Source organism: Rhipicephalus microplus, chromosome 4, assembly GCF_043290135.1.
Source record: "Rhipicephalus microplus isolate Deutch F79 chromosome 4, USDA_Rmic, whole genome shotgun sequence".
NCBI lineage: Eukaryota > Metazoa > Arthropoda > Arachnida > Ixodida > Ixodidae > Rhipicephalus > Rhipicephalus microplus.
Genome location: NC_134703.1, coordinates 100,389,776 through 100,410,975, shown reverse-complemented (window position 1 = coordinate 100,410,975; position 21,200 = coordinate 100,389,776). Strand labels below are relative to the sequence as shown.

Here is a 21,200-nt window from a genome sequence, read left to right as displayed (position 1 = left end):
CACATGTCCGTGGAGGTGAAATGCTAGAGGCTTGGATTTGAATCCACGTTTGAAAACGCCGCATGGTCTAAATTTCCGGGGTCAACCACTTCTGTGTTGCGTGTAGTTATATCGTAGTTTTAGAACCATAAGAACAGAAAATTTATTTAGATTTCGCGCATGCGCTAAACGTATTCACCTTTTCATAAACGCCTCCCTGGGTGCCACCATAGCCCTCCTTGGGCTGTGCAAATTGGCGCGTCCCCTCGAAAATGCACTGGCAACGCTGCGCCCTTAGCCTTTGTACTCCCGTGCACAGCCCATCATGGCGGTGTTTTTTTCTTTCCTGTGAAAAGGTGGATATACTCTTGTTCATTCGCGAGCTTACGCATTCACCAGCAATAATGCTGGAACGTTTGAGCCCGGCTGCATAACTACAAGCAGAGTTGTGCCAATGATCAGGTTTCCGAAGGCTGACCAGTGTTATTGCTGCTATGACAGTACAGCGCAATATGCTTGAACTTTGATTTACTTAGTTTTCCTAGCATAAGTTAGCTCATTACTGAGTTTCATTTCTGCCAGAGTGCCTATACCACTGTCATCGTAGTAATCGTCACGTGTCAGTACAATGTTCTCTCAGTCAAGAAAAAAATGATTGCACTTTAGTGAGTATATAGATAATGAACGGTTTACGTGAGCAGACAACAAGTACAACAAAAGGCATAGCAGCTTTATGTGATCTGAGGAGGCCTATATACGCAGTCTTCCTAAAAAATGTCGCTACCGGCGTTGTTGCTCCTGTATACCGGTGATTTGGTATTGCTTCTTATTGAAGCTCTTGTGGTTACGTGGCAATCCGCTAGCTGGTCGGCAAGCTCACAAGCGACTTCCACCAATTGCAAAATGACAAGCAAGAACCAGTGGTAATTGATCAGAAGTCTTGATATATTCGAGTTTGTAATGGAATTTCTTCGTTTTTTCTTCAAGCCTTTTTTCAGCATTCCTAGGGCAGCATTCCTAGGAAATTTCGCAGGTGGAAACCCGTGAACTGACGTCGGTAATCCGTCACAGGAGTACGAGGTAGACCGAACCTCGCAAACATAGCCCTGAGGACCTCCGCTGTCACTTCTGCTGTTGCATCATTGTAACTGCTTATATCTACTTCATTTTGGAATCGACAGCTACCCATATGTGTTCTAAAATGGGACATGCATAGATTGCATGCAACAACAACAAAAAATAAAAGACGCGTGACTGCGTGGTACAACACCCGCTTGATTGATTTATTTGTGTGGTTTAACGTCCCAAAACCACCATATGATTATGAGAGACGCCGTAGTGAAGGGCTCCGGAAATTTCGACCACCTGGGGTTCTTTAACGTGCACCTAAATCTGAGCACACGGCAACATGTGCTATGCGAACACCCAGGTTCCTATGCGAACAGAAAATCTAACTTACATTTGTTCATTCTAGCTTTTTTTTTTTTTGAGGCGAGGTGGCGCATTGTCGCATAAAAACCTTCCAGTAGTGTTCCAATTCTCGGACAGCATGGGCTCGGTGCCGTCTTCTAAGCAGTCTACCCGTAGATTCTCTACGTGCTGTCTAAGAATCGGAAAACACCTCTTTCTGCTATCACGTCACAGCATAAAATTTATGCGTCACAGCGCACGCAAGGTACCCACTACACGCTATGACGATGATGATGACACTCGTGACGATGAAGAGCAAGCATGTTCCATACGAAACGTTGTTCCATACGAAACTTTTTCTGCGATCACGACACAGCACATCAGATGCGATATTATAATAATATTAATGTTATGTAAAATTTAACGTCTCAAAACCACCATATGAGTATGAGAGACGCCGTAGTAAAATTTCGACCACCTGGGGTTCTTTAAAGTACACCCAAATCCGACATGCGAACAACCCGGGTTCCTATGCGAACAACCCGGGTTCGATTCCCATTAAGACCCAAAACTTATTATTTATTTTATTTGCATCTTTGTTTTCAACTTTCGAGTGATGCACAAGATTATTTTGCGCTCACAACCAACGGTGCCGACATCGGCATTTCTACGAAACGAGCTCTTTAACCCTGTCGCGTTCAAAAAGAAAAACTGCAGATACCCTCTCGACAAATGTTTTCATTATTTAGCAGTATAAAATGCTGTACAGTAATAAATCTAACACGTACACAAGTAGTGCAGAACAGACACACGGTAGCAAGAAAATTGAACGAGCACACTTCTTGCTGCTTAAATTGGTACCGTGCTTATAGACACAAGCGGCATAAAACCATCAATGGCGTTTCGAATTTACAGAAATTGCGTGAAACGTATTCGAATGTCCAGTGTTATTTCAACAGACAAAATTTGCAGTCACGTAAATACCTTGCACACAATAATTTTCAGCTGATAGATTGACGCAGTTCATCGCTAATAAGGGAATTCTGATTTGTACTTGGTTAGTCCACGTTCAACGGGCATGCTAATGCTTCTTGTAATAAAGTGCGAAACACACAGAGACACAGCAAAAAGGGGACAAAGAATCACCGAAATTACCCACACGGTCACAATCTTCAAGAAAGCGATCGTGCGTCCACTCTGCACCGTATCCTTCTGTGTTTACGCTGTATTACAAGATTATTGTCCACAAACTCGCTCAAACCACTACGCTACTCAAGTGAGCGCCCGTTACACGGTCATTCTGCGTTTGCGTTGAGTCAGAGTTCGTGAGTCCGCCCGCTACTGTGTCATTCTGTGTTTCCGTTGCATCATAACGTGGGCGTGGATAATTCTTGCTGTAGCCGACCGGGCACCCAGGTTTAGCCGTGCAATCCGAGACTGTGTAGATGGCTATGGCATCTCGAAGCTCCTCGGCAGACACTTTCTCGTTGGTTCGAAAGAAAACCACCTTGTTTGATTCTCTGAGCAGAAAACCGTTGTCGGAGAATCGACCGCTCAGGTGCTGTGAGTCGAGCCACACGAAGATCGCCACGTTATCCGTAAAAAGGTTCACCTTATAGCTGTACGGCTCGTGGTCGGCAAATAGTGGTCCCGTTACGGATACTACCTGAGAAAAAGCGGTAAAGATGAGAGAGGATGAAGTTAAGTTGCGTTTAAAAAAATTACTGCGGTAAGAGACGCAGGCCAAAAAAGAGACTAACGCCAATAAAGAAAAAGTTACAGCTTTACCGCAAAGGCGAAGCAATGAACGCGATAGCGACAAATTGGAAGGCTACGCTCAGAGTGGCAAGCAGATCGAAACGTGCCTCGCGTTTCTCACGCATAAAGGACACACGAAACGTACTCACAGGTACAGATGAACGCGAATAAGCGTCTTAGTTGTTACTTCGCTGTCTCTGAAAAGCACGCCCTTTTCGCAAAGGAAGACTGTGCAGCGATTGCAGTGACCTTTGCCTGGTAACTACAACAGAATCTTTCCGACGAACCACAAAGGCTAGCCATGACGTACAATTTTCCCCACTGCAAGATAAGGGCGCGTGATCGAGCGTGCACCCCCTCATTCTCTACGCGGGTTGATGCAAGCGTGCGAGATTAGAGCCGCCGCGCGCTCACTGCGCCATCTTGCTGATAATGCTGAAAACACAATAGTACCCCACCCCCCGCGATGCCCGCCAACAGCGGTAAGTGGTAGGTATGAATATCTTGCCGTTTGAACCTTGAAGAAGGTACCTCTCGGTGGCTCAACATTAAAGAAAAAAAAACCTCTCGGTTGCTCAGTGGTTAACGCCTCGCGTTCACGACGCGGAGGTCCTACGTTCAATTATGCGCGCTGAGTCATTTTATGGTATTTTTTTCTGTCTTGCGTTTATGTATAAATATGTATACATATACGGTGCATGACTTCGACGCTGACGCCCACGCCAACGCCGACGCTGGCGGCGAAATCCAGCCGAGAGTGTCCATATATTTGCTATCGCAACAAAAGAATGAACGAATGTGTTTACAGCAGTTTAGTTGTCTGTCACATATTATAAAGCCGGTGTGGCGCTTGCGATGCCACTGATTTGCAGGAGAAAAGGCAGAGAATGGCGTGCGGCGTCGAACCCTGACCGAAATTGCGACGAAAGACCGTTTATACCACTAGAGAAATGGTCAGGCTGTGGTTACCCTGCATTTCACTAATATGCGTAAAACGACACGAGTGAAGCCTTCTTTCACGATTACGTAAACGTTAAACGACCCCTGACAGCGAAAGTTTTGTTTGCGACATTTTTACAGCAATTTCCAGCCTTGCGTCTGGTGACACCGAAACTAAATCGTTGATTCTCTAACGCATCATATAATTAATGGTAGCGTCGTTGATTCAGAACGATTTTGCGTCAGTTTGAAACACCTGCCTAAGTACAATAAGAAACTCTAACACCATACAGCGGGGCAGCGCCTGAGATGCATGCGCTCAAGATGACAACACTTAATTTACCTCTGCGATGTCATAAGAGGGCTTCTGTTTACATCAAACCACGGAAAATGTTGATTGGGCCTGTATACTCGGATGGGCACAAAACGTTACTTTAAAACCAAATTAATATATCTTTTAAGCAATGCTCGTCAGTAATAATCGGTCCAAAATGACCCCAAAAAAATGCAGGACTATCAAACAACACAAGCATCTTGAGTTTTCAAAGCTGTTTAAGGAATCATTCAGGACACATCGTACGAAAGCGTAATAATGCTGCAAAATGAAAATATTTTGTGTCAACTGAAGCGAATGCAACACAGTGAAACACATTTTCTAATGAAGTGCTCGGGGCATTAAAAATACATTGTTATAGGCCACCAATTTGCTAAGGTTAGTCATACACTGCGATGCTTCAGGAGTCATTAGCTGTTCAGGTAATTTAAATTCAGAACCTTTTGTCATAGAAATATTGCAAATATAGCGCTTAAAAATGGTAAAAAAATGTCATCTGCCCATTTCGTAGCACGGAGGTTCAATAAATAGTACAAATTTATAAGAACAACCTGACACTTCTTAATTGACAAAATATTATTTGTCTGAGTTCAGGATTTAAACCCTGGACCAAGACACCCGTGAGACAGTTGCTCGGCCAAGTAAGCTAACCAAGAAGCGACCAGGTTTTATCCTCCTGCACTTCGTTTCTTCCTCCGCCCTCGGGGCTTCTGCAGAACTGATATGGCGATGTCGATGTTAGTGACGGTATTTCGTACAAACGAAATTCCTCTGTAAACCTCACCTTTATAGTTGCCTGCACTAAGGTTGCGTTGGCAAGTCGAGCGGGCAGGACATAAGCCTCTGGCGCAAGCGGGAACGCTGTCAGAGTATCCTCTAGCGTGAACCACAAGAAACATTCTGTACTCGAGCACGAACTGGTGTTCCACAGGCTGTCCAACGGTATGATGACTGCCTCGAAAGAGCTGGCAGCGGGCTACAGCATTCAAAGTGACACATAAATTAAGAACTTGTCTTGCGAAGTAATTCGTTGCATGGAGAAATAAGCGCTAGTAGTAAGGGAAGGCGAGAAACTATAACGTCTCACCTTTTAACGCGGTATGGTTTGGATGCCCTTTATAGAGCCCCTAAACCGCACCGACCAAAGGCGAGACAATAGTTTAATTTTCACCTCAATTACCCTTCCTACAAGTGCTATCTACTCCCCCCCCCCCCACTTATTTCTTCATAAAGCACGTGGAATATCAGCAATAAGCGTTCAGACAATCAATATTTCGCGCTTTTCGACTATACACTGTGATCTCCACTTGCGCAGTCACAAATGTAGAAAAAAATTAAGTGAAATTGATTTACCGCACACGAAAGAAAGTCTTGCCAGACAAGGAAGAAAGGGCATGCGACTGCGTGGCAAAGCCGGGCAGGTGACAATTCGCGACAGATATCCCTTGCATATCGACAAACAGGGAGCATATTTCATCATGACGTCACCTGAGAAATCTCTCTTGACGTCGCAAATTGTGGCGCAAAGACGGGAGACGCCAGGAGATAACAGCGAGCTAGAGTTTTCGGCACTCTCAGACCCTTTAAGTTTGAGCAAGCCGGGTGGCTCTTTCGTCAAACTCACGAACCCATGACGATATGAAAGTGGGAAACGCGCGAGGAAACGGTATACGGCTGTTTGACGTTATATTCAAAGCCCGCAAAGCAACTGTGAAACGCAAAGCAACTCTACAACCTATTCTTTACCTGCAACTCTTAGGAGGGCGTTCCCATCGTTCACAGCCGTTTTAACCCTTTAACAACATTACGCGGTTTTGATGCTTGTTTTATGGTTCTCTTTGCGGAAACGAATACTGAGTTGTACGCTGCAGGGCTGATTGCAAAACATGATACGCCATCGGTTTCCAATTGATGAAGAGTATGTTTCAGAACTGCATTTCGCAATTTTCGTTGATTTATTTCGATCAATCTTTGGTTATTTCTGTATGTTATTTTGGACATTGTTAGTTTACTTCTCGCGGGTTTTGAACATTGTTAGTCTTGTTGCAAGCCTGTATTAACCACTGCGTAATCATGCGACGGTGGACGGACAACCCACGCCCCTAAAGTTCTACGCACTTCAAAAAAAATTATGTAAACTTTATACAGATGTTCCAACCGATACATGCAAATCATTGTGGTTAAGCCGTCTAACCTTATGCAACTAATGGTGAGCGCACAGCTACGTCTACTTTCATGATGCACTTCTTGCGATATCACACGCAACAAGTTGGAACCGATGGTTCCAATTTTCGAAAATAACTTGTCGGCCTAAAGAGATTCAGACGTTTTGCATGAGGGTCGCCATAAAAATGAGAAGCCTGGCTCACCACCACGAGTTCAAAGGCCGTGGTGTTTTCAGGAACGAAAGACGTCCACTTCTGAGAAAAAATTTTGAGCGAAACTTTTTCCAACGGTGAAAGTTCATCGTTGACGATGAACACAGTGAGGTGTGTTTTGTTCGAGAACGGTGACACGAGCACTGGACTGTAGAACTTCTTGGCGAAGTAGTGTAGCATTTTCCAACGACCTCCATACTCTGAAAGAGAAAGGGGGAGAGAGAGAGAGAGATGGGGTAAGAAGCGCTTGAGATAACGTGGTACAGCTACAAAACAAAATTTCAAAGAGGTCACGTACAGGGGCCCTGAGTATGAGGTAATCAGAGAAAGGAATTTCGAGGGTTCGCTTCATTGTTTGACAGAACGTTAACGAAGCCCAGCGAATAACGAAGTCCAAAAAGACATAAAGGTCGTTAGCTGCACGGTTTCAAGTATAATTGTGATATATATGTGAAGACGGTGAAATGGACTACAAGAGCAACGGAAGCCGGCAAGGACCGAATCTGCAATCTTCGCATAACGAGCCCAATGCTCTATACTTATTGAACTACGGTAGCTGTAGTACTCTCATCCCCATTATCGTGTGCATGCAAACTTGGGAGTGTTAGTCACTGCCGCTATATCGGTGAGTGACGGTGGAACATACGGCGCGTTATCCGAGCTTTGGGGGCTCGGGAGATCTAACTACGTTCGCGATAACTTTCGGGGCTACTCCCTTGTTTTAAGGCTCACCTATGGAAGACCACGACGGTGCCTGCCAGATATCGTTCAGCTGCCAGTAGAGGACGCCCATGGTGTGGCCATGACCACCCTCATCGAGGTAGCTGCGCCAACGCCGGAATGACTCGCAGCCGGTGCGAACAGCTTCCGCTTGCACAACCTGTGTTGTTGTGTTTTGTTTTTCAACAAAATAAGGTAAAGAAGACGCAAGACGATTCAGGAAAAAAAACTGAGTTCGAATAAAGACAGTGCTGGAGTTGAGGCAGTAACTTAGACTGCGTTAATCAAGGGTTGGCCTAAGTTTGCCATCACATAGCAGTCACAGCATATGCCGCAGGCATCCTTAACTCGTGGCCGGCAACTTTTTACGGTCACTTAAGGGGAAAGAGTAGGCCCATTGCACTCAGCCAGTTCTAACATACGGTCCGCCTCGGTGAACAGTGCTTAACAGTGGAAATGTGCTCGGCAGCTGACCCGAAGGTCATGGGTTGGATCCCTGCCACGGCTATCGTATCTCGTTGGAGGCGACATGCTAGAGGCCCGTATACTGTGGAGTGCCTGTGCACGTTACAGAACACAAAATGGTAGAAATTTTCGGAGACCTTCAATACGGGCTGTCTCGTGACCACATCGTGGTTTTGGCGCGTAAAACCTGAGATAATGCTATTATCTAGCATACGGGCCTAAACCTGAAGAGTGACCCAGAAACATGAAAGACCATCGACCATAGGGAACCGAAGCTCAAGTTTGCAGAGCAATGACAACGCCGCGCCTGGCCCTGGCGGCAAGCTCCGGAAAACTTGAGGATAGGCGTGGCGGGGGGTGCAGGCAATTCACTGTATTCGACGGTTTCGCCTAAGCGGGGGCGCGTGCTACGCGTCAAGAACGCGTTCTGCAGTCGGTGCCGGTGGACTTCAGCGCCGTGCCGACAGCTTGGCGCGCAAAAACCAGATGCTCGCTGTGCATAGTTGCATTTTCGCGATTGCAGAGGTGACGCCATGGAAGTGTCGGCAAGGTCCAAAGTACTGTTGAGTCGTGGGCTGCCACAACAATGCAGACAACACCAAGGGACATTTTCCACGTGTAAAGCTGTACCGGTTTGCCCCAACTCTGCGGCTCACTGGTGCTTGAATTGACTTATTCATTACTTTGTGGATGCATACCGTGGCTGCGTGCTTGCACTGTGCTTTATAGCAAGCTTTGCAGATGCGCCTTCTCAAATACAAAGAACCCGCATCTCCTGGCGTGACCACGCCAACTATGGGAGAGAAAAAACTGGACAGCCAGTTGACACTGTTTTTCACATGCAACTGCCTTCTGGTTTGCCCCAACTGTTGGGGCTGACTAGTGCATAAATTCACTTCTTCATTATTTTATGGATGCATACCACAGCTGCGTGCTTTCAGTGTGCTTTAATGCCGGCTTTGCAGCTGCATGTGCCTTCTCGAATACAAGGACCCTGCTTCTCCTGGTATGACCATGCCAACTATAGGAGAAAAAAAGAATTGGATAGCCAGTTGCCACTGTTTTTCACAAGAAACTGACTTCTCAAGCCTGCCTATATATACTTAGCAGCGTGTTACATGACGGCGCACGTTTCAAAGCTAACCTCAAGTTTGCATCTCTGCAAAAGAGCTTCAGGAGTGCGTACAAAGTAAAAATTTAGGTGACAAAACATGCTTGAAAGTAAATTACACTCCGCACAGCAGACAGGGAGGCGCTGCGGTCACCGAGGTGAATGGACGCTCTTCACGTCGGCTCCGTTCTCATAGAATGATTTCACAGCGAATACAGCCAGGCACTGCTCGGATTTATATACCATCTGATTCTTCTCGTCACCGAGAATCCGAAGAGACCATATTCTAAGGTGGGTGATCATTTTTTGAGATTTTACGACCGAAAACCAGCCCCCCCCCCCCCCCCCCAAGTAGCGTCTACTACTCCTACGACCGGCGCTCCGCGTCGACTGGGGCAGCCTCACGATAGCCAGGACTCGGCGTTCGCGCCATACAGGCCGTAATCATCAATAATGGAGGTATCGCAGCAGAATGAAGACGCCACCCGACGAGAAGACGAAGACGTCACCCAACAAGAAGATGACACAGGCAACGGATGGGCAGAAGTTCGATACAGAAAACGTGCGAAAAAAGGTAGCCAGGAACGCCGTGGTAGCCCTAGCCCTACCCGAACACCTAGAACGCGCGGTGCAAACCTGATATCCTGGATAACCAGAGCCAGCAAAATGCCAAGACTGCCGACAGGTGACTTCAAGATAGTTATAAGGCCAAGAGGAGGACTGTAGCTATCCAAGCTCAGCTTAACGGAGCTAGACAAAGCTGTGTATGAAGCGGCCGAGATCCCTTATGAAGAAAGAGAGACGGACACGATTTGTCCGAATAATTTTCAGAACATCTGGGTCGTTAGCACCCCAAACCAAGACCATGCAGATAAGTACCAAGGCATCAAGCACATCAAAGCCAACGACAAGTTGTATGAGGTGGGAGCATACGAGACGGCCCCAGAACTCACTGCCAAAGGTGTAATCAAAGGAGTTCCTTTGAACGAAACCCCACGGGACATCACCGCAGCTATTATTGCAGCCCGAAATCCTACGGCCATCACAGCCAAACGTCTTGGCAACACCACGACAGTGATAGTCCTTTTTGACGGCAGCAGAGTCCCAATGCACGTTATGTACAGAGGAGAGCTCACACGCTGTTCACTATACAGGAAACAAGTTGACTTTTGCAAACAATGCAACAGACTTGGGCACAGGAGTGACGTGTGCTGGAGGCCAAACGACAAGCTATGTGCGGGTTGTGGAACGCCTGATCCGAGCGAGGACCACCACTGTCAGCCGCGATGTCAGCTGTGCGGCAAGGATCATCCCACGGCTGACAAACTCTGCAATGCCAAGTTCAAGACACCCTACATCGTAAAACAACGCCAGTGGTTCCGACAACTTCAAGAGACGCTCGAGGAGAACTACTCCCCTACCACCAAGCCAACCGAACGCGGGAGGTCCAAATTCCGGACGAGGGCAACGCCTGGGTCCAGATCAAGGTCCTGGTCCTGCGCAACGCCCCGCGGCCACACCACGCAGTTTCCGGGACCGAGAAGGCGCACTACATCCCGTTCCAGATCCCGGTCTAAGCCAAAGGGTGGCAATTGCCATCAAGGGAACCCGGCTTTCATGGTGAGCTGGTCAGACGTGGCTAAAGGGACGCGCCCTGAGCCTTCGGGGGAGACTGCGCATAATGCCAGTGATATAGCAGAGCTGAAAAAAGAAAACGCTGAGCTTAGAGAATTGATATCACAACTTACTCGGGAAATTCAAAGTCTTAAAAACTGCACAAATAGAACTTCTAGTCAAATGCGTTCCGCGGCCCAAGAGCGCCTCGAAGAAATGCCAGATAACCGAATGGACGAGGACAGTACCCCGCCACCTCTTAAAAGGAAAGCTCAGGTGTCTAATGACAAAACTACGGCGCAAAGCTCGAACATTAATCAAACATTGTCCGAAATACAGAAAGCAGTTAAGGAACAGGCAGAGGCAACCAACAACCTCTCGCTTGCAATATCTGTGATCATGAATAGACTAGATAAACTCGAAGCTAACGTAGCCAATCTCAACCCTAGGACAGCTCCGGTACTTCCAGCTACCAACCTTCCGATAAGCACTGAAGGAAATTCACACTTATCTCAGGGCACCGCATCAGTCGCTATATCAACTAATTTCATGAGGCCTGCCTCCTTTCACCCTCCTCCCTCTTCGATAGCCAACTCAAAATAGGGAAGCCGAGAAAAAGAGACTTAATTATTTGGCAGTGGAATTGCAGGAGCTATGAGGGGAAGAGAGCAGTCTTGCAACAACACCTTAGAGACAAAACCAAACTGGATGTTCTAATTTTGCAGGAAACCCATGCTTTAGCTAAGCTACCGGGATATCAGGCGATCGGCCCCTCAACAGGGGATATTAGAACACTAACCACTCTAGTAAGGAAGGGACTCGTAGCAATCTGCCACGACACCCACATCACAGAAATTGAACATATACTCGTACAACTTGCCCCTAAAAGAAAAAAAATCTCCGAGCATATTTATTCTGAATTTGTACAGCAATCCCACACGCATACGACAACGCTTCCTTCTTCTCTTTAGGAAGGCGGTAGATATAGCGGGACCCAATCCACTCGTCATAGGTGGAGACTTTAACGCTCCACACAGTGCTTGGGGATACGGATACACAAGAGCCAAAGGAAAAACGCTATGGCAGGATATTCAAGAAACAGGCTTAACTATCATCACTGACCCCGACTCCCCTACGTGTATGGGAACTGGGCTTGCAAGAGACACCACTCCAGACTTAACGTTAGTTCGTAACGCGGGGACCGCTAAATGGAAAAACACATTCGATGATCTGGGGAGTGATCATCGAATATTAGAAATTAGGATAGAAACCATGGCTGCCGCAAAAATTCAGAGACAGATTAGATGGACTGACTGGGTAAGTTTCGGAAAGTCAGAAATGCGAAAAAACAAGACCCTATCAGCAATATAGAAGATTGGATCAAAGATGTCAATAACGACGTCAGCGAGGCAACGCGGAGTATCACTTCAAGTCCACCCCTAGAGCAGATTGATAGCCGTCTCGCACACATGTGGGAGGCCAAACAATCACTGCAGAATAGATGGCGGGGACAGAGGCACAACAGGCCCTTGCGCAAGCGCATAGCCAAGCTGAACAAACAGATCGAAGAACATTGTAAGCAGCTAAGCAAACAGCAATGGGACCAAGTTTGCAATAGTCTCGATGGCCAAATGAATGCTGGTCAGACATGGCGCATGCTCAGCACCTGCTAGACCCAGATAACACCAAATCAGCACACAAGCAAACCTTGCGTAAACTGGTGCACCAGTATAACGGCAGTGAGGAGGACTTTATCGCTGAGGCTAGCGACACGTACATTCCCGCCATGCCTGTCATAGAGCACGGACCATATTCCGGAGGCCCGAACGAGCTCTTAGATGAGGAGTTTACTGTGGCTGAAATCAGGGCCGCGCTACAGAAGCTAAACAGCAAATCTGCACCGGGACCAGACGGGATCACTAACATAACACTACGGAACCTTGACGACCAAGCCATAGAGAACATCACGCAATATATTAACGAGTGCTGGACCAAGGGCACTATACCACAACAGTGGAAAAAAGCTAAAGTAATCCTCATCCCCAAGCCTGGGAAACCCCCCAATCTATCGAATTTACGCCCCATATCACTAACGTCTTGTGCTGGGAAGCTGATGGAACACGCTTTTCTAGACAGAATCAACACTTATCTTGAGGAGAACAAAATCTTCCCAGATTCCATGTTGGGGTTCCGCACACGGCTTTCCACGCAAGACGCCATGCTGCAAATTAAGCAGCAGATTCTAGACAACAAAACAAGAGCTACCCGGGCGATCTTAGGGTTAGACCTTAAAAAAGCCTTCGACAAAGCATCGCATACGGCTATCTTACATCAGATCTGCCAATTAAGCTTAGGATCAAGGGCGTATAACTATGTCAAGGACTTCCTAACAGACAGAACGGCATCTATCGTAACGGGAGAACTGAGATCTGAGGAAAGGCCTATGGGCAGTGCTGGTACCCCGCAGGGTTCGGTCATATCGCCAATGCTGTTTAATCTCATAATGATAGGACTCCCGGCGCGGCTGAACTCAATATACGGAATACATCATTCTATATATGCAGATGATATCACCATCCGGGCATGTGAAGGTAGTGACGGAGAGATAGAGCAGAGACTACAAGAGGCCGTCACCACTATTGAGGAGTATCTTGATGGTACTGGCCTCGAGTGCTCGCCAGATAAATCCGAACTCCTCCTCTATCGCCCCACACTTAAAGGCAGACCACCCAAGGGATACAACCGGGACCGTGCTTACGAAGAGATCCAAATTCACACCAAAAACGGCAGGACTATTCCTATAGTGCAACAAATCAGAGTCCTTGGACCCATCATAGAGTCTAAGGGTACAAACGGTGATACCGTCAAGAGGTTAGTAACCAAAGTCACCAACGCAATACGGCTAATCAAGAGAGTCACCAACAAACACCAAGGCATGAAAGAGGCTAACGTCATCAGGCTTATTTATTCATTCGCCATAAGTCACATTATATACGTAGCGCCATATCTAAACTGGTATACAGCCGAAAAACTCAAAATCAACGCACTCATACGAAAGGCGTACAAACAAGCTTTGGGCCTTCCAGATAGCACCAGCAACGAGAAACTGTTTCAACTGGGCTTACATAACACTTTAGAGGAGCTGATAGAAGCGCAACAGATTGCCCAGTTGGAGAGGCTAGCCAGCACGCGCACAGGACGGAGTATCCTTGACAAGTTGGGGATAAATTACCATAGGCAACAAGGAAGTAAAGTGTCGATTTTAAAGGTGATCAGGGAAAAGATCCAGGTCCCCAATCTGCCCAAAAACATGCACCCCGAATTTAATCAGGGCAGAAGAGAAAGCCGCGCTAGAACTCTGCTTAAGGCCTACGGCAGAGACAAGGAAGCGTTGTTCGTAGACGCAGCGGAGTACCCTAGTCACAAATCCTACGTTGCGGTAGTAATAAACACCGACCGCAAATGCGTAAACGCGTGCTCCATACGCTCGGATAATTCAGAAATCGCGGAAGAGGTGGCTATTGCACAGGCCATAATTTCCCCAAAGTGTAGGTATGTCATCAGCGACTCGCAGTCAGCAATCCGTAACTATGCACGAGGAAGAATATCTCCCGAGGCAGCCAACATACTCCTCCGCAAGGCAAATCTCATATCATCCGAGGAATTCGAAGAAAGGTATATTATATGGTTCCCAGCCCACACCCCGTGTACGTCCCCCATTCCCAACCTCAACGAGGAGGCTCACCGCGTAGCGCGAGGTCTCACTTACCGCACTCGCAATGGAGCTTCACATGAGGTACTGGGAGGAGATGAGTGGTGGGAGAGGGACAGAATGTTTCGGTTCTGCGACATTATCCAATCCTACCAAAAGTCGAGGCGCAGATTTCCACCACCTAGCTCCACATTAGACAGATCTCAGGAAGTTGACTGGAGGCGACTTCAAACTAGAACATTTCCCAATCCGAAGCTCCTAAATCGCATCTACCCCGAACTATACCCAGATGACTCGTGTAAACTATGTAGCATGAGACGCGCCTCCCTAGTGCATATGTTATGGGAATGCACACAGATAAAGGACGCCAATGCAGTCTCCCCAGAACAGCTTGGGGCGCGGTGGAGAGCCGCGCTGATCAGCTCAGATCGCACAGATCAAATATGGGCCATCCAGCGGGCACGGGAGGCGGCTGAGAGACAGGGTCTCTCCACCGCCCCTGATGCGGCTTAGGCCCACGCCTCAATCCGCTGGTTAAATAAAGTTTGCTCACTCACTCACTCACTCCGCACAGGTGCTTCGAGTGCGGGTTTACATGTGCGGTAATTGCGCATCGTGTGACCGACACCCCACCTCGCCTGTCCTTCGGCCCCACTCACACTGAGCCGCGTTCGCGAGGGATAGAGCAAGCATGACACGAGAGCCGAAAAAAACGAGGCGAACCTTTCAACTTGACTTTAAGGCTTGTATTCAGAAACCAACCTCAGCCTTACCTCACGTTTTCCTCAACTTCCTGTACTCTTTACATGCGTTATAAAGACACGAAAATGGTAACAAGGTGAAAGATGGGAAGAAGATTGTTTAATGTATACTGATCCAATTTGTTTATCATGCGCAATAAAGGTTAAAAATCAATAAAGAAAACTCGAGGAAAGTATGAGGTTGGTTTGCGAATACGGTCCTAAAACTTTTCGGACATTTTAATGTCATAACCACATGCTTACTTTTTAATTATTTTTTTCAGCACACCGCAAACGTTTGCACATGACAGTAAATGACTGCTATACTGTTAGATACCAAATCAAAACAACTACATGATTTTCATAAAGGTGGATTCACACGAGGGAACAGAGGAGGAATTTTTGCAGTGGATGGCGCACCACGTGACGTGCACGTCATCGAAAGGTGCCGGCCTCGCTTCATCCGCTCTCCTCCGCTCGCTGCACGGATGGAAATGTGTCGCCGCTATTTCAATCCCTCTGTTTGGCGATCGTCTGCTCTCGATTGAGAAGATTCAGCGTCAAATCTGTCAACATTGGTCGGATTGGCGTGGCTAGGAAGCAGGCAGCCTACGCGAAGTAGTACGTTTTGGCGCGCGTCTCGTAACGATGTGGAAAGTGGCGGGGGTGCACCATCAGCGTTTCATGTAGACGCAGACGCCACTCGGCGTTTGAGATGCACGTAAAAAGGCGGGTATTTCTCACGAGCTCAAAAACGCGAAATAACAACAGATAAATTAAAAGAAATACGAATATCTTATTGGTGTCAGCTGCGTCCTGTCTTAAATGACTCCATGTAGAAAATGAAGGCGGTAGAAGCGCGCTGCATAAGAATAGGAGTCGAGAGTATGCAGGAGGATTCAGCGAGCATAGATCCGGTTGTGTGTATGTGACGTGTCTGCTGCTGCGCCGGATAAAACTAATCACGTGACTATTCGGTCCGCGGAGCAGTGCGATTTTGCCCTCGCGTGTGAATCTAGCTTAAACGTCAACGCAGCACATTGATTGAGGACGCGGCTGAGAAACGCATTTCGCAGTGAATCAGGCCTCCTCTTCTACCATCGTCTGCTCCACATCATAAGCGTGACTAACGAGCTTTTATGCTTCCGTTAAATTCGCTTTCGGAAGTGCTTCTCTACCTGAGAGATCTTTTTGAAGCTGCGATGCAAGCGGTGCATTGTGAGGCGACTCAAACGCACCGTGTGCGTTCTGCCGTTCTGCACGAGCAGGTTAGAGAGCGGCAAAAGCGTTGGCGGGAAGGGAAAACGTGCGAAATACATACGCGATTTCTACTTCTCGGTCAAAGATGGCGCTGCCTGCCCAGAGTCGCAGTGCCACCATGCGTTGCTTTGGCTTCCTATACTTGGAAGGAAGGACGGCACAGTGACACACAGACTGTCGGTGTAACTAGTCCAAGAAACAGCCATCTTATAATCACCCAGCGCGCAACGTCCCATTGCAGTGTTTACATTAAGGAACGTATTTCTGTATACCTCTCTTTATATGTAACCCCCCACCCAAATACGCTCAGTAAACTGAAACTTAAAAAAAACTAAAAAAAGACTGGAACGTAACGAAAAATGATGAGTGTAGCTGATACCTTAGACTACATTAAGAGATAAAGCTGCATAAGATCCTTGAACATATGCTTATGAAATCAGAACACAAAAGCATTCCTTTTAGGCTGATGTTACGAAGGGGTGCTGCAATGCCACGTCGCCGGCGTGTTTTGAAGAATCGGATAATGTATCAGCGCGCCGTGTCACGTGCGCTGACGTGCGCTGTACTCAACCTTGCAGTCGAGACACCTTGAAATCGAGAACTTACAGCTCATGGCTTAATCCTAGATCAGCATATTGTGCAAGAACCACTTTACAAAGGCTCTCGCCGAGGTGACCTGAATTGCCCCCCAAGATTATGCGACTTGACCCAGCTAGAATTCTTCTGGTGCTTGCTTAAGTCGCCTTTCTACTCACACAAGCCACAACCGACCGATGCCATTAAGGTCAACATAAGCCAGACCACCACTGAAGTTCTGTCTCGTCTATGTGGTCAATAAAAATTGCACCACTCGGATCCGTCCCGCAGTACATAATGGCATAGATGAGTATTTCAAATAACGAAAAAAAAACTACATAGCTCGCACACAGCTTTGTCTAATTCATTTCAACATCGACCAGCCTTTAGATAACCTCATATTAGTCAAAGTTATATTTATTCATCAGTAGAGTAGTGCAGCCTCTGAAGGGCAACTTACCTGGCTCAAATACGAAACCATGGCGTAGCCTTCTTCCGTCCTGTTGAAACTAGAGTCGTGTGCGGCTATGCCGAAGTACACGTACAGTGATTGTATCAATTCTGATGTACCTGCAAGGTAGCAGAAACCAGGCATAGCGTTGAAAAATTGTTAGCTTAGTCGTCTTTAAAAAGAACACGGCGTTCGCAATATGCCTACACCGTGTGATCTCTCAGGCTGAGCTTACACTCGGCTCTGCGTAAAGTAAATTATTCCACTGCATTTAAGGAAATCGCGCTTTTACTCACTCTAATTAAGCAGTTATTAATTGAGACCTCATTGACATGCTATTCTTCTCGTGACCTGACGTTTTTTCAAGCGTCGCCGAATTCATAAAGCGTGACTGTTTTCTGCAACACTACCCTCCGAAAATTCAAAAAAGCTCAATATGCAAATCTACATACGGTTAACCATGGCGAGTGAAATAATGATATCGGTTTCCGAAGAATTTGGTCATTCCTATGAGGTCCATCCCAATTAAACTATATTATGTTTACAGTGGAGGCGTTAATAGAGAATTTTCGAGAGACTTTAAAAACCTTACCGAATGAGCTTTTCTGTGGAAAAGTGCTAACATGTAAGTCCGTTGTTGAAGTGTTGTCCTTATTCACTGGCGTATCTCAAGGCGAACGGCCACTAAAAAAGTGCGACTACAAGCCTCATACATTGCTGCTACCAAGATGAATACTTATTCGTTATCTACCTCAAGAAAAAAAAATTCTGCTGATCCCACGTACCTGGGAATAGACGTTATGCAAAGCATGCGGTAGAAAGGCGACCGTGTTGCAATTTTTTTTATTGAACGACACGTCATGAGATGACGCTAAATATATGTACAAATGTTGCACGCACATATATATGTGGAAGAGCTGTAGATGTTTGTATAACCAGTTGTTTGCATTTGCGCAACGATGCCAACTGGAACATGTGTATTAGCAACACCAGAAGCTGATATGAAGCGCTGATGCTCGCAAGGATGCTGGCCCTGGTCACTGCTACATAAATCAACTTCAGCGCAACTAACCCCAATTGACGTGAAGCTGACGTCACGCCTATGTCAAAGGAGTACATATGCAATGTTTATAAAATTAGGTAGGCAGCACTGCAACCACTATTGGCGTTTCACGAAGATTAGCGTCTATTTGAAAAGTAGTTCCGAGACCTGATGTAGCTCTGTGGTAAAATGCTTCATTGCCACGCAGAATGCTTGGGTTTGATTCCAGCTGGGACTCTGACATTTATTCTTTGCATTCGTAGGGTATTTCTTAACGCTCGTGCGTTAAGATTGTCCATGTGTGTTCTCGTCGATCCTGTATATATACTAAGTGGCAATCATCTGTGGCGCATACCCGCATACCAGCGGCCCATACACGCCCATGGGTATGTGCCACTGTCTAGCGAGTATTGTTCGACTACGTACGCGACGGGATTGTGACATTATTTATGTATGGACCAGCGCGTCATATTCGTCAAACCATCTTACCCTCCCATGCTAATTTCGGTTCACGCCAAATTAAGGGGTTGACCACGAGAACAACCAAACGTAAGCGGCTAAATATATTGATATATAGATAGCTACGCTCAAAGTCACCGAAGTTCGCTAAGAAATGCTACGCATTTAAAAACTCGTCAAAGCATCGAATCTTCATAATCCCATAACATGTGATCTGCTAGGATTCTTATTCTTTTGTCTTACGCGTCTGTGTCGGCTCCGTAAATTCACGCTGCATTAAAAAAAAAACGCTTAACCGTCGTCCTATTACCCATTAAAATGCAATGAAACCTAGCTATTACAAAAGCTGATATAACAAATTATTAGGTATAGTGAACTGAATATGAACTTAAGTAGCGTCTCCAATGAATCTCCTTCATTTTTTAGGAAAATTTACAACAGTCTATTGCAACCTAAAACCCATGGAAAGACACTAGCACTACCGACAACCATTCATATTCAACCAACAGACATTTTTCACAAATGCGCCATCCCAGCATGTTCCCCCGTTTGGAGCGATGAATTGTGATGAATGTGGAGCGATGAATTGGGCTCGTTGCTGGTTGTTCCTGACTTCTTATTGCGCTCTTTATTAAGAGACAGGGACGAGACACGGACTACAGAGCGGGTGACGCACAAATGAACGCTACTTGTGGATCGAGATTTCCTTTATTCCTAAGTTATGACTATCTATCTTTTCAGCTCATGGAAGTACTGTGCGTACTTAGCTTTAGCGTCACCACCTTGGTGCGCTCTAAGCACCGGGTGTACGCAAGAGAACACAAACCCGTTTGCAATAGAATGCAAGCACGGCTTGGGGACACTGAGCTATAGCTATAGCGTTGTTTGCGTTACGCTATAATGCAAAGCATAAAGTTCCCTGGTGATGATCACAGTGGCGTTTCATTTTGTCAGAACGCTTCTCGTTGATAGGCTACAGGTGTCTGACGGAGAGATTGATCATTTTCATGTTCTGCTTCGCAGATTGCACCAGCCAGAACTTTCAAACAACCGCGACCACTCCATCGTGAGCTACCGGGTTTATATATCGCCAACAAAAGTAGTCTACGTACCTCCGCTGTGATGCTGCCTAGCTTGGAGAAACGGCGAGAAGGGGAATACTAGCGTCGACTCCGGCGCTATCTTCCTCATGGTGCCAGGAGATGGGTAAGACAGGAGACCGTACTCGCTCACGAATCGAGCAATCGGATACATCGCCGGAAGCCAGGCATAGTCCCAGTACTCGTAGTAGTGCACTAAAAAGGTAAGCAAAATAAAGGAGTGGCAGTGATAACAAAGGGCGCGTAGAAAAGAATGCCTGGAACTCGTTCCCTACCTGCCTAACTACTTGACTCACTCGCTCACTCACTCACTCAATCACTCACTCACTGAAACCATCGACAGTGTTTTTTTTTTTTTTTTTTTGTAGCGTTAGCTACACTGGCCTCGCTGAGCCAATTTCCCGACGCACTGGCCTGCGCATGCGCAATGATACTCTGCCGCCGCCGCGCGCGGCTCGCCGCCGGTACTTGGCTGGTACAGTGTACTAGAATACTTTCCAGTGACACGACCGCGCCTCGCCGGCTGACGCGCGTGGTGGCAGCTGCAGCGGCGGCGCTGCCATCGACCACCCTTGAAAGTTCGCCCTGGCTCTCCTCTGCAGTGTACGTGGCACACGAGAACGTGACGCGTGTTCGGTTATGCAATGCCGCTGTTTTAACGTAATTAATGCTGTGTTCACAAGTATTTTCCGGTTACTTTATAACCGCATTGGTGCGTTTAAGCTGCTCGCATGATTTCGGGCCTCTCAGCAATAAAACCTAGTAGCAGACGAAAGCCAGTCGATGCGCTGCAACTTTTTCTTTTTTCGCCCGTAATGGACCATTCCAGGCAATGTGGCTATTTCGCGAGTACTAAATTTTGCGAAACGTATGCATTATAAACTATCAAAAATCAGACATGAAAAAAAACAATCTCTAAAGTGCTCTTAATGACCCACACGATTTTATTGCACGCGTTTTTCATTTGCACAAAAATTGTTCTTGAAGCTTCAATGCACAAAGCAAGCAGGGTAGAATTACAGCTAAGTTAGTCTGCTTAGCTTGAGGTGGTGTGCTGCCTTTCTCTTTGACAACACGTTTGCTTTGTTCAAGCCTTTGATAAAAAAAAAATTGCCCGCAGCTTCCCTCGGGGGAACACTGAGGAGGATGCGG

General features: G+C 46.7%; 1 protein-coding gene across 1 annotated transcript in view; it reads right to left on the bottom strand.

The window, feature by feature from the left end:
- Positions 1-1,967: 1,967 nt before the first annotated feature.
- LOC119172804 (beta-mannosidase) overlaps positions 1,968-21,200 on the bottom strand; it is a 54,931-nt gene continuing 35,698 nt past the window's right edge. The window contains exons 12-17 of the mRNA XM_075893134.1: positions 20,061-20,243; positions 17,425-17,566; positions 7,531-7,793; positions 6,790-6,998; positions 5,205-5,396; positions 1,968-3,055 (exon numbers count right to left, since the gene is read on the bottom strand). Coding sequence (XP_075749249.1) covers positions 2,645-3,055; positions 5,205-5,396; positions 6,790-6,998; positions 7,531-7,793; positions 17,425-17,566; positions 20,061-20,243 — 1,400 coding nt within the window. The 3' untranslated portion in view covers positions 1,968-2,644. The remainder of the gene's footprint in view (positions 3,056-5,204; positions 5,397-6,789; positions 6,999-7,530; positions 7,794-17,424; positions 17,567-20,060; positions 20,244-21,200) is intronic.